Source organism: Acipenser ruthenus, chromosome 47 (assembly GCF_902713425.1).
Source record: "Acipenser ruthenus chromosome 47, fAciRut3.2 maternal haplotype, whole genome shotgun sequence".
NCBI classification, from domain to species: domain Eukaryota; kingdom Metazoa; phylum Chordata; class Actinopteri; order Acipenseriformes; family Acipenseridae; genus Acipenser; species Acipenser ruthenus.
The window spans coordinates 8,007,397-8,020,449 of NC_081235.1; the positions used below are offsets into that span (position 1 = coordinate 8,007,397).

At 41.0% G+C, this 13,053-nt stretch overlaps 1 protein-coding gene across 8 annotated transcripts in view; it reads right to left on the reverse strand.

Moving 5' to 3' along the window:
• The window catches only part of LOC117966307 (receptor-type tyrosine-protein phosphatase S-like), a 149,764-nt gene that overhangs the window by 86,289 nt on the left and 50,422 nt on the right, over positions 1-13,053 (reverse strand). For all 8 annotated transcript variants that reach the window (XM_059014111.1, XM_059014112.1, XM_059014108.1 and 5 more), the window contains 3 exons: positions 12,143-12,316; positions 3,423-3,568; positions 2,557-2,698 (listed from right to left, as the gene is read on the reverse strand). In XM_059014111.1, the coding sequence (XP_058870094.1) occupies positions 2,557-2,698; positions 3,423-3,568; positions 12,143-12,230 (376 nt within the window). In that variant the 5' untranslated portion in view covers positions 12,231-12,316. The remainder of the gene's footprint in view (positions 1-2,556; positions 2,699-3,422; positions 3,569-12,142; positions 12,317-13,053) is intronic.

Here is a 13,053-nt window from a genome sequence, read left to right on the forward strand (position 1 = left end):
TCTATCTGCTCAAATTCACACAAGTGCTCTGAAACTTTTGTAAAACAAAAGTGTTTGTTTTACAAAACTGGCAGAACTAAAATGTTCCAAACAGCTCTGCTTTATTATTTCCGGAACCTCTGAATCAGGTATCGACAAGAGGAAAACTACTCTTGTAAACCCCACGTCTTTCAGGAATTTGTGCTGATCCTGGTGAATGTGGGTTTAGTATACAAGTACTGCTAGGAGCAACCAGAACTGAACTCTGACTGCACTCTTAATGGTCCCTAACCACCACCCTGTGAGCCTTTTATTGACAGGAGCAGGGATCAGCAATAAACAGGTAGGTTATTGGTTATTGGACCTCTAGAGTGAAGATCTTGCTCTGTCACTTATTGGAGAGGTTGATGCATGCAGTATTTCTCTGTCCTCATGGGACTGAAGCGATGTGGCTGGCGAGTGCACTCCTATCCCCGGCAGCTGCATGATCGGAAGCCCTGGGCCCTGGATGAGTCCCCAAGAGGCCTCTCCAAACTACCTGGCTTTAATATAGAATAATGCCTTTCACTGCACCTTTGGGTCTAAGGAATTAACTAGGAAGAATAATCAGTTACGGCCTGTTAATCTCAATCATTCACCACTGGCTTTAAAAACACATTATTGCTAATAACAAGGTGGCCCAAGGGATGTGCCCTTTATTCTACTGTAATTCTAAATTAACTTAAAAAAATGCCAGTCACGTTGCTCTGATTGGAGTTTTACTGTACAAAGTCTCTTCCATGCATTTTTAGATATGATGCCAATTGAAACACACACACACACACACACACACACACATATGTGAGGCCTTTTAAGGGTTAATATAACTTCCAAAAGGAGTGGAAAAAAATGGAAGTGACCAACCCATTAGTCACAAAAAGCCGGTGCTTCTGTTATTTCCCACTAACTAGATTCATCTAGCCGCTATCTTCAGCTAGATGAATCTAGTTAGTGGGAAATAACAGAAGGGAATGCGGAGGGAGAGCCCTGAGAGTTACAGCTCTCAGCAGATCAAGGTTCCAAGCCTCCCCAGGTTTTTGCATTTTTCCTTGCCGAAAACTAATAGGGTGTGGGCAGGATGCCTGGTACAATCAGACTTGATGAGTTTCTTTAAAAGCATTTTTTGCTGGAATAGTTAGTAAGCATGGCAAATGATGATCAAAGCCTAGAATCACACAAAGCACACGTAACATAACATTAAAACAGGTGAGGAATTAAATATTAACCCTGTAATGCTAATTTCTGTATCCCACCTGATACAATGCTTAGCCACCCCTCTCTCTGTTATTTTTAAATCCAGCCTCACAAGACAGAATTTTTCATATACAGTACATTACTGTATGCGTTGCTGGACAGGATTATTTATTTATTTATTTTGCTTTGTACAAGAAACGGAATCTAGTTACATAAATAAAGTAGATTTTCTCATTTCAAGTTAAGAAAATGTACATGATATAAATTACCCATATTATATCTAATGAGGCTGCATAGCTATTGCAAAGCAGAGGCACAACATATAACTGCATAACATGTGCAATACATGTGGAGGCTAAAAAGGGCAAGCCAGGACCTTAAATCCTGCCTAACGGGGGGAGCAGCAGATGGGAGTGCCAGTGCCGAGATGCTACATCATCCGGATCTGTGGTAAAGCCAGTGCAATGCCGCTGCTATTGCCAAGGCAGCAGAAAGCAACAGGCGGCACGGTATTAAGCATTAGTGAGTCAGTGGGGATGGCAGCGCCTGGGCAAAACGGTGCCATCCGGAACGCCAAGAGCAAAACTCCAAAATGCGTTAACGAGGCAGATGGCAGATTGTGGGGCTCCCATACAGCTTTACAGTATTTGGGGGAGGGGGGACCAGAATGCAATGTGTGAAGCTAAGCACAAAAAAATCTGGAATCAGTCTCTCAGAGCAGTCTTGCTGCTTTGCTGAATTAAGTATTGCAAAATAAATATACATTATAGTATGGTCCTAAGGTATAAGGTTCCTAGATTTTCACAGCAGCAACAGTATGTCTTGAGAATGTAGTTAAAATAAAACCTGTGCCCAACACACTCACTTAACAGAATGCAATGCAGTGTAACTGTGCCCAGAAAGAAATCCCAAAGCTGGAATGAAACACTGCCCAGGTGGAAGCGGTATTATGGTTAGACTTTAGCAGATAGGCAGAAGGCAGTTCCCTCGGTTCAATGCTGAATGACCTGCGCAGGGGAACCGACAAATCAGGTCTCAATCCTGAAATTTTAGGTGCTGCAAAACCTTTAGCCCAAGCTGTAGTTTAATGTCACAGACATTTTGAATGTCAAATTGGCAATAGATAGAAAATCGGTCAGAAATGATCAGAGCAGGGTCTTTGCCTCATTTGCATAAAAACGAGGCTGTACTGGAATCCTGAACCCATTGAGTGGGAGCTTCTTGAGTGGGAGCTTCTTGAGTGGGAGCTTCTTGAAGTTTCTAAGATAAAACTTCAAGCTAAGTAGACCCATGTTTTAGCTGGTGCGTTTACCAGAGAACAGCAGAGCCCCTGGAGTTTCTTACCTCTGAGGATGGAGAGCTTGGCACTGACAGTCACCTCTCCCTCTGAATTCTCTCCGATGCATTCGTAAATGTTTTCGTCCCGGGGCGTTCGTAAAGGCTGGATCCGAAGAACAGCCCCAGCCCCTTCATCAAATTCAATCGTCTGCAAAGCAAAACCGCACACATTTATTGAGTTTATCCAGGATTGGGTTGGCTACTTTTGGGCCTTTTCTCTGACAAAATCTCATTCTACATGAACTGAAATGGAATTCAGAGGTGCACAGATGGGCACTGTAGATTTAAAGTAATGTTTTCCTATAAAATTGCTTGCTTTAAAAGGCAATTAAACCCACCTGTTTACTTACAATCCATCATTTATGTACCAGAAAACCACTTGAAGCTATTTTTCATTATGTCAGAGGCCTGGGAGATTTTTCTTACTTACTGCTGTTTGAAATTGAAAGCCAGTTGTAATGACGTTGAGCAGCTGGGTTTGTTGTTTTTTGACTGTTTTTTCCATGTTGATCCAAACACATGCTTGAGTCTACTTAAATAGTTTCATTTCCTATTTTTAATAGCTACGAGCAATCTTAAAAATGGAGGGCAAGTTATAATGTGTACAGTAGTGACAGTGAAGCTGTAATTAATGCATTGGTAAATACTGAAAACCAAAAGCAGGTGTTAAAACGTATCCATGTCTTTATTCTCTCACTATATAAAGGATGAAAATTATACACAATGCAACGTCCGTGACACCAGTGTCTTGTACACATTACAAATGTCTCTCTATGCTGCATCACGTATGCAACATTGGCACAATGCAGCACAACACAGGAGCCAGTATTTATACAAATATCCGTATATATGGATATCTGTTATCTATTTACCTCAATGCGCTGGGAGTTGACTTTCTTCCCTTTCTTGTTCCAGGTGACCCGTGGCTTGGGTTCACCCGTCGCCTGGCAGACGAAGGAGGCAACCCCTCCGGAGACTCCAATCTGGTCAACGGGTACCTTGGTGAACCTGGGGGCAGCTGCGATACGAGGAGAGCGAACAGGAGAGATCAGAATACAAGGTGGAATCACATGGCTTTCATTACTGCACCTCTTAACCCTTTAAAAGGTACAAGGGACACAAATAAAACGATGCTAACTTTCTTATTTTTACAAATGAGGTGCACGAAACAGGATTACTGACAGATTGGATCTAGTCATCCAAATTGTCAGTTTCCTCCTCGTGATACTTGAGTCACTCTCAAATGTATTTTAAGAAGAAGCCGTTTGTGCAACCGCTCAATTCCTTGCATACCTTAAGGGGTTAAAATATAAAAGAATACATTTCTTGCTTGCTAACATATTCCCATTCAATGGATTATGTTAAAACACTTGCAGCTCAATTGAAATGATCCACAGTAACTACCCTGCCAACTTTTTAAAAAACAAACAAAAAAAAGCTAAATGGTGTTGTACACATCACAGTGAAGGCAGCTGTGCAAGCAGTAACTTCTCAAAGCAGAACTTCTTTTGCAGCAGAAGATATTAATGCACAAAAATGTACAGATGACCAAACACCAACTCCGGTGTATCATTTATTGAATTTGTATGCAGACATGTCCATTATGTCCCACAGTGGATGTGACTGCGTGGTCATGGCTGCATGCAAATTGGAAATTATTGGCAATCAATTTAAAACAGAAAGTGTGCAGCCGTGGTATTGATACAGTAGCACACTGGTATGCATATGGTATCATGCTGCTTTATCAATCTTGCTAGGCTGTGGTGTCTGTTTAAATCTAACATTTTGTTCCAATCTTTGTTCTTCCCTCTTTGTAACAGTGACCCTTATTCTCCTGTCTGTTCAGCTCTTCTTTATTCCATTCACTGGCGCGAGATGAATTGGGCCTGCCACATGAAATAACCAGCAAATCGACAAATTCCAGTCCAAATTACAAGAACTACTAGCCTTACGCTACAGAAAATTAGACCTCTGTGTGTGTTTCGGAAAAAAAAAAGACCTTTATTTCCTTGAAAGAGAGAAAAAAAACAAAACACTAAGCTTGTCTTTTTGGCACTACCTCTAAATACTTTAAGAAAATCACTCAAAGCCTGGGGCTGTATTTTAAATCCAGCAGAGAACAGGAGCCATGACCCTGGGCGATAACCATAACTTGAGTCCAATTTGTCTCTGACAGCACCAAGATGAATTCACCACTCTGGGGCGTTCTGGAGTTGTGGCCTCACGGCTCCCAGGGTAAAACAAGACAATTCCTCAGAGAAGGACTGGATTTAATGGAGGCCGTTTCAGGAGAGGCTTGTTAGACCAGCAAATCAGTCCAGAGCGGTCTGCAGCTTCTACCATTATATCCCATCACTGATCATTTGATCAACACTGACTATCTAAAAAGCTGCCAAAACGGTGGTACAATAGCTAGATAGGTAGGGAACTAAAACTCTTTTCAGCTGTTCATGTTTGGTCTGGACAGTCCACGAATTCTTCATTCTCCATGCTGGGCAGCAGGAGGTCTCAACCTTCAGTGTGGAGCTTCTCTTTCTTTAGTTACAAATTAATATTTTGCTGGGCATTTGGCAGGGTTACCAGAATTTCAGAGTGAAAAACTGGGCCTTTTTTCTTTTTTCTTAGCAACGCTGAAGCCAGTAAAATAACTGTATAATAACACAATCATCGGGTGTATTATTTGTATGTTTCTAAGTATTCGGTGGCTGCCTCTGATCAAGTTGAGAGTGGATTTCTTGCACACTATCAACATGATTAGAGGTTGCCAACGAACACTTACAAACACACAATAAAACAATTCACTGTTTTCTTTCCCGACCAAAACATGTTAAATATACAAAAATGACAGGTTAGAAAAAATAGATCAGCTTTTACATTTATATGATAACTAGAATGTAAATACAACAGCAAAACTGGGTCAATTTAATCTATAAATCATTTAACTCGACAAACACTCTTTCTGTGAATAAAGAGACTGCAATTTCAATATTAGAACCCGTGTTCTTTTTTTTCTCCTAATAAGGGAAATTTGCATTTTTATTTTTTAAAAAGTATTTTTCACCCGACTATGAGAAGGATTTTTTTTTTTTTTTTAAAGAACTGTAGCAAATAATAACTTGTTTTTGCTCACTATGTGCTGGTAATGGAGAAAAGGGCCCCATTATACAGAAAATTAATAGGTGATGACATGAAATAGGAGCCATCAAATCATCAAATAGTTTCATAGATGGGAAAAAATCCTCTCGTCATCAATCAAGTTTAAAATAGACGTCTTTCAAAAGCTTTTGCAGCATATTAGAGTGTGGGGAAAAGGAAGTAATGCTGTGTTATTTTAATGCCACTGTTTTGCTTTGTGTTTTAGTCATTACACCGGCCAATTAAACCTTGAACAAAATAGATATTGTCACTGAGTGTAATTTTCCATTAGGACCGAAGAGATGTTCATTCACGAAATAGGGAGCTCACTACTATACTATGCCAAGAGCTTAAAGAAAAATGAATATGCTTCTAGAGGCTGAGATAGATATAGATATATATTATCCACCTGGAAAAATTTTTTTGACACAAGCAAGCACACAGCGAAAGTGAAAAGTTCATTATAAAAAGATATCTGTGAAGCTTTAGAAGCCTCTCTGGATCCTGGTAGATCAAACTTGTATTGTGCGATTCAATACAAATAAAAACAGCTGTTGTGTATCTGCCTTGGCAGATATCAGCATTTCCACAAGTTTATACCCCAGTAAAAAAAAAAAAACACCTTTGTATCGTGAATCTCTGGCCATCTGTTCCTGTAATCATACTGCTGATTAGGAGAGCTCTCTCTCTCTCTCTCTCTCTCTCTCTCTCTCCTCTCTCTCTCTCTCTCTCTCTCTCTCTCTCTCTCTCTCTCTCTCTCTCTCTCTCTCTCTCTCTCTCTCTCTCTCTCTCTCCTCTCTCTCTCTCTCTCTCTCCTCTCTCTCTCTCTCTCTCTCTCTCTCTCTCTCTCTCTCTCTCTCTCTCTCTCTCTCTCTCCCTTTTATTCATATTTTTTCCATCTCTATTCCTCTTTTGCTCCTGCAGTTTGCTCAAATGGAATGAGTAACCTCTGTTGTAGTCAGGTTGAACCATTACAAAGTTTCTTTGTAAAAAAAATCAACACATACATAAATTAATAAATAAATACATACAGCCTGTTAGCCATACACTGTGGCTCATCAAGATGGTGGTAAAGCCTGGAATGGGTGAAAATGCTATGCAATAGGAGTCTTATTTCCATCCCTGTCTACATAAATACATATTCTCCCATCTCTCTTTTCTTCTTCCATCTCAGTCCCTCACCTTCAATCCCCATACACCCTTCAGTACAGTATCTCCCCTTCTTGAACGTGCCAGGGACAGGTTCAAACAGGGTCCAGAACAAGGGCCTCAGCCTGGGAGGGAGGGAGGGAGTCTCTAGGGCCTGCTCCGTCGCTATGGAAACAGCTCTACCTCTCTTCCCAGGCCTAGCTGCCTGCTAATCTACTGCTGTGCCGAGTCTCGACAGGAGACAAAAAAAAAAAAAAAAAAAAAAAAAAGGAAAAATCAAAGTGAAATCTCAACGGAAAAGGAACCGCTCAGGGTATTAGTTCTCTTAGACCGTGTGTGTAATGTGTTTTTTTTTTTTTTTTTTTTTTTTTAAGGTGAAATGTCTAAAAAACAAATAAAGGAAAATGTAAGAAGCCAACTCTGTGGAGGCCCCTTGCCTGTCAGCTCTCTCTGTAGAGTGGTTTTGGAATGTTTCAATGCAGGCAAGAGTGAAGCGCACGGAACAGGAAACAGTATAATGTGTAAATGCCAATATGAAAAAAGACCTCTCCCTTTTTACTCCCAGCCTTTATTCACACAGTTCAGAACAGAGTGCTAAAAACTGGTGCATAAGGAAATGTATCCTCTCAATACATTACTGCAATTATAAACCAAACCCAAATTATTCATTGTGGGTCAAACAGTGCTGTTGTTAGGAGAGTCCCTTAAAACACAGTGTGGAACGTGTAGGGGAAAACTACCATATAAATCAATATTGTGATGTCATTACTATGCAAAATAGAATGACATACAAGCAATACAAGGATATTTCTGATGATTGTGTCACACTATACGTTAATAAAAAAATAAAATAAATAAATACATTATAATATCTATCTATCTATCTATCTAATTTATTTCCATATTGATTTGGTATACTGTGAAAATATCTGTGCTGTGTCGGAATCCCTCTTGGTACAGCAGTTTAATTTTAATACATGCATTTTCCCAGGCCTAAAAAAAAAAAAATCGCCTAGATTTGCAAAAATTAAGGCACTATGAATATTGCCTGCCGCTGCATTTCAAGCCTAGGCTAATAACACACTTGACTGACGATTTATTTGCAAACGAAGTAGGACCTGGCCCGACAGGTTTTGTATGAAATCTAGGACAGCCAGCGAGGACAGGCAGAGTGACTGCCGGTGACAACGCTGTCCCTGAAGGGCTGAGGCAAGGGCAGGCTGGGAGGGGGGGGGGGAGTTGATAGGGTCCCTCCTTCCTGCTTGAGTGGAAAAAGAAAAGAAATGAACAAACAGTCAGGGGTGAGGAGTCAGAGCAAGGTGAACCCGGGTTCAAATTCCAGTTCAGATACTGGCTCTCTCACTGGGAGGGGAGTCATTATTTGCACTAATACTTCACTTATGAAAACCTCATTATAAAAGGTTACATTTTAAAGAAGCCACATGTTTCCAGGCAGGAGTGCTTACATCATTATTTTTAAAAATACAGTTGCACATTTTTCGTGAACGGTGTAGAGTAAGGGATTTGACTTGACGTTATGCAACAAAGGGTTAAAAATGCAGACACCTCGCTCCCAGTCCTACCACAAACCCCTCGCCCACTACAGATCCAAATTCTGGCACACTGTATTAAAAGAGTAGGACAGTATCCTATTGTAAGCAATGCCAATACATTCTGTCTACAAGATATCCCACACGAATACTCCATCTATACAAGGCCAGGCAAACATGCCAACTCACACTACGTGCTAATCATAATGTGCGCTTCTGTCTGTGTGTGCAGGGTTGTAACTATTGGTGGCAGAACACCCCTGAATGTTTCACACATGGCGTGACCTTGTGTGTTTTTCTATGGTTAGTAAGTGCCATGTGACATATGGGGGGGTGGGGGGTGCTGGATTTTACAGTGTTTTTTTTTTTTGTACAGGTTCACCTTGGCTTCATTAATCACTTTTGTGAAAAAATAAATGAACAAAATTGGACAGCCTTCCAGTGCTGTCCATCTGGTCACAGGAAGGCTGACGCTGAGAAGGGAGGGGTGGGGGGTGGGGGGGTGGTTCAATCTGAAGGCAAGCTTGTTTTAGGTTAGATACAAATCCATTAGTCCAGCAGACACCCAGCATAAAAAACTCAGTCATGTTATTGTGCATGTTCTACTGGATTACAAATATCGTTGTAGATTTTTAATGTGTGTGTGTGTGTGTGTGTGTGTGTGTGTGTGTTATAAGTGAGTGTACAGTTTTTGTGTGTTTTTATGTACTCTGTTAATACCCTTTCACATTAAAAAGTCCAAGGGTTTGATTTTGATGAAGGTACACCAGCTGTTAGTTAGAAACCCTAGCAATTTCACTGCAGGGGGAGAATCAAATTAGGGAGGGCCATGCACCAGCAATGTATTTATTTACAGGGTATATTATTGACTAAGATCAAAGCCTCCCTTTCAGTGAGGTCTTAGCTGAGTGGTAGGTGATGGAGAGAGGAGAGGAAGGTGAAAACAATGGTGTCCTGACACTTTAAAAGAATCCAGAAGTAGTGACATCTACTGGAATGAAGTGGGACTGCACCGTACCCATCAGAATTGTCAAAACCCTAACCAATACATTTCCAACCTCCCCCAGTATTTGAATACTCTCAAATGTTATTCTTTAACCCCTTAATCTCCTCCAAAAAGCCTCTAAACCAAGGTAGCCTGTGTCTTTTGTAACCTCCTCACAATGTACTGTAATTCCCTGCCTGCGTAGTACAAGCACTGGTTAGACCTTGTAATAGTTTACTGTGGGCTACCGTTGTAAAAGCAAGGCGACATTTAAAAGCATGGCATAAACGTGGCAGACTGCAAAGCTACCTTTTTTTTAAATCTAGGAATTAAAAGTCTAGCATTGCTCAGTGGGTTTGGGGGCTGGGGTTCAAAAACAAGGAGATCCCTGTAAAAAAATAAAAAAGAAAAACGACTCCTCCCGAGGGTTTGTTTGGCAGCTTCAAAGGAAAATTAATTATTGAAATGGCTGCCTCCACTTTCAGCCCCCCCCCCAAAAAAAAAGAAGAAAAAAAAAGAAAGCATGAGGCTGTAATTTGTGTTTTAAATCAATTATAACTACAGAGGTTGACCGTAAATAGGAACCATTGCTGCATGCAATGTTGGTGTAAATACAGTGAAAAGCCTGTACTGTGATCATGTCTCTGTGCTGTTATTTTGATTACACAAAGCTGATTCAATAATGGATTATGTACAGGCTGCCATTTTTCATTACAATATGCTGTTGATTCTATTAACCAGTGATTCTATTAGCGGTTTCAACTGTCCATGACTCAAAATACTCTTCTAAAAAAAAAAAAAAAAAAAAAAATGTTTTGAGGCTTCGGACGCATCATATGGTTTGTGTTTGACTTTGTGCCATTAGTATTTCTCAATGTACCACTGGTGAGCGTTTTATAGTTCTGGATGAAGCTGCTTCAAGGGGTCTGATACCTCGGCATGTGTAAACGATAATGTTCATGAGCAGCTTTCCTCAAAATATTCTGTATTCCAGCAAGCTGTCTGTATTATTTATTGACATTACACTTCAAGGTGGCAGATCCGGCGCTTTTGTGCGGGTCTCCCTTTCCGACCGCCACAATCCAAGGAAACGTTCCTCTTTTACGTCTGGAATGCTGGCATCTAAATTAGAAGTATTTTAGAAAGGGCTGGTCCCTCCTTAAAGACACATCCCTCCTCCTGTGGCTGGTCATAAGAGAAACTGTCTTTCCATAAATAGCAGATGTAATGGGTCAGGGCTGGGTTACACTGAAACCACGGATTGTAATCATACGCTTTCCAGGCTGCGGTGAGGAAGGAGTAGGGAACACACCCTGGCTGCTTGGCAATGGAATATTGAGGGACAGTTTTGGGAATGCACTTGGAAGTTTATGTATGTACAGCACGGTTTTGTTTTAAAGAAGTGTTATCTTAAAAATGCTTATATGTAGTGTTAGTCCAAGAATCTTCTTGACCACTGTTTGGCGCCACCTCCTGCTAAGCAGCGTGAAGCAGCCCTCTGTGCAGAATTTAATTCCAGGGTTTACCCATCTTCATAAGGGGGTGAGTCTACTTTGAATAGAGAAAGGGAGTCCGATACTGGTCTGCGGTCAGAAATCGAAAGCCATTTCTGTGTGGAGCTGTGGATAAGGTGACTTTGCTCCCTCCTACCCCCCCCCCCCCCCCCCCCCCCCCAAACACTTTAATCCTGGAAATGAGCGAATGTGTGTTAACTTCAATTAGTGGAGTGATTGCAGGGCTCTCCACAGCAGCCCCAGCTTTATTATTGGGATGATTTATCCAGCTTTTTTTTTTTTTATTCTGATTAAAAATGTCTCTCCTATGGGTTTTGATTTATGAGAAAGAACGCTAGAACTAGAATGACATCATTCTTTCAGTTCTTTGCGATTTGGGATTCAATTAATTAAGGTGACATGAATTTTTTATTTCCTGTTCTTGAACGGAAGGGGGAAGAGGAGGTGAGCTCGAGAAATACACCTTGTAAGGGAGCGATAAAAAGGCTAAACGAAAGCAGCTTGGTCTGGTGTAGACTGGAGGGACTGGGAGGGAGGCAGTGCGGTCTAGTGTTGCAGAAACCGCACGCACGCACAGAAATACAGATACTGGCAAATAAACAGACAGCTATAAAAGATCTCCCGTAGATATTTAAACATGCATTCATAAATACAGTGGACTGCTTTGCCAGGAAGATAAATGTCTGGACAGATAAATACACTGATAAAAGACAAACACTGATACAGACATAAATCACGGCCGGCCACTGCTCACTGCCCTGCCAAAAGACAAGCGTGAACATGTGTGGAATCTTTCTACACAGCAACCTCTGGAGCGGTTTTAAAGTTGCAGCTTTTTTAGAAGCATGTTACATTTTATATACATGTACTTACTGTCTTGATACCTTTAAAGGAGTTCAAACAAACAAAAAAATAGTAGCCGAGACATGTTTTTACTCTGGCCGGTGTTCCTAAATTGTTTCTTGTAATCTGCCCAACTTGTTTGCATTGGTTGTCATCTGAATTTGTGGGTTTTTTGTACTACATGTCACCTTCTTGACCAGGTCTGCCTTGGCACAGAGATTTTGATCTCAACGAGACTTTCCTAGTTAAATAAAAGGTTCAATAAAATAAGTATCGATCTTTCTTCACCTCTGTCTGTTTACCTCATCCTAGACAGTTTGTTTACATTCCCCAACCTGTTTGCTTCTTTTCCCTTTTTGCTGAAGCATCTACAATCGGTGTTATATCTCAGGAAGCAAAACGGCAAGAAAACTCACACTGAGAATCACAGCCAATCAGGAGCAGGGACAGCAGGGCCACCAATAGGATGAGGGCTGGCATCCCTGGAGAGTGGTGTGGAAGCATGCTTGGCGGTGACCTTTGACCTGGCCGGACAGCCAAGGCTCCACGATGGAGAGTTGGGTTGGCTTCAAACAGGACGTCTTGGCAATCTGCAAAAGAGTAATAGAAAAAAAGAAAACATGAGCAGGGACATGTGCAATTGTTGTGCGATTTCCCAACGCTGGCAAAGCCATGACCTGCTAATGGTTCTGCCAAGGTTAGGTAATGCTGTTTTTGAAGGTTAAGTAAACAGGCCTAGATATTGCAGTGTTCCTGCTTTTTTACTGGCAATAAAATACATTTCCATGAACGTTACTGAGACAAGAAGCTCCGCAAATTACAATCAGACACAACTTAAACACAATACAAAACTGCTAAAGAAAGTGTGCAATGAAGCTTCAGCCCTGTTATATCCCTTTTAAACCTAATAGAAACAGCATCCCAGAGGCCGGGTGTTGATATAAATGAAATAATGGCTTGTTAATTCAGACTCCTTACTTCAAACTCAATCTTACACATTCCTATGAATTTTGTATTCAGAATTTCACAAGTCAGCTCTAATCACCACTCTCTTGCCTTGACACTCAGGCTGTTTAATCCGGCAATTTTCATGCATTATTCATAATACCACATTTGATTTGAAAGCCACAAGGAAATAAAGCATGTTGCGTGGGTGGAGGAGTGGGGGTCCCGTGGGGGCAAGAGGGAGTCGAGAATTTAGCCAGCCAATGAGATTATAGCAGGTGGGAGTGTTTTAATCCTTGAACCTACAACCACTGACGCAGCCCAGAATCTCTCGCTCCAACTTTTTCAACACACTTCTCTGTCTTAATTTATTCATCTTATG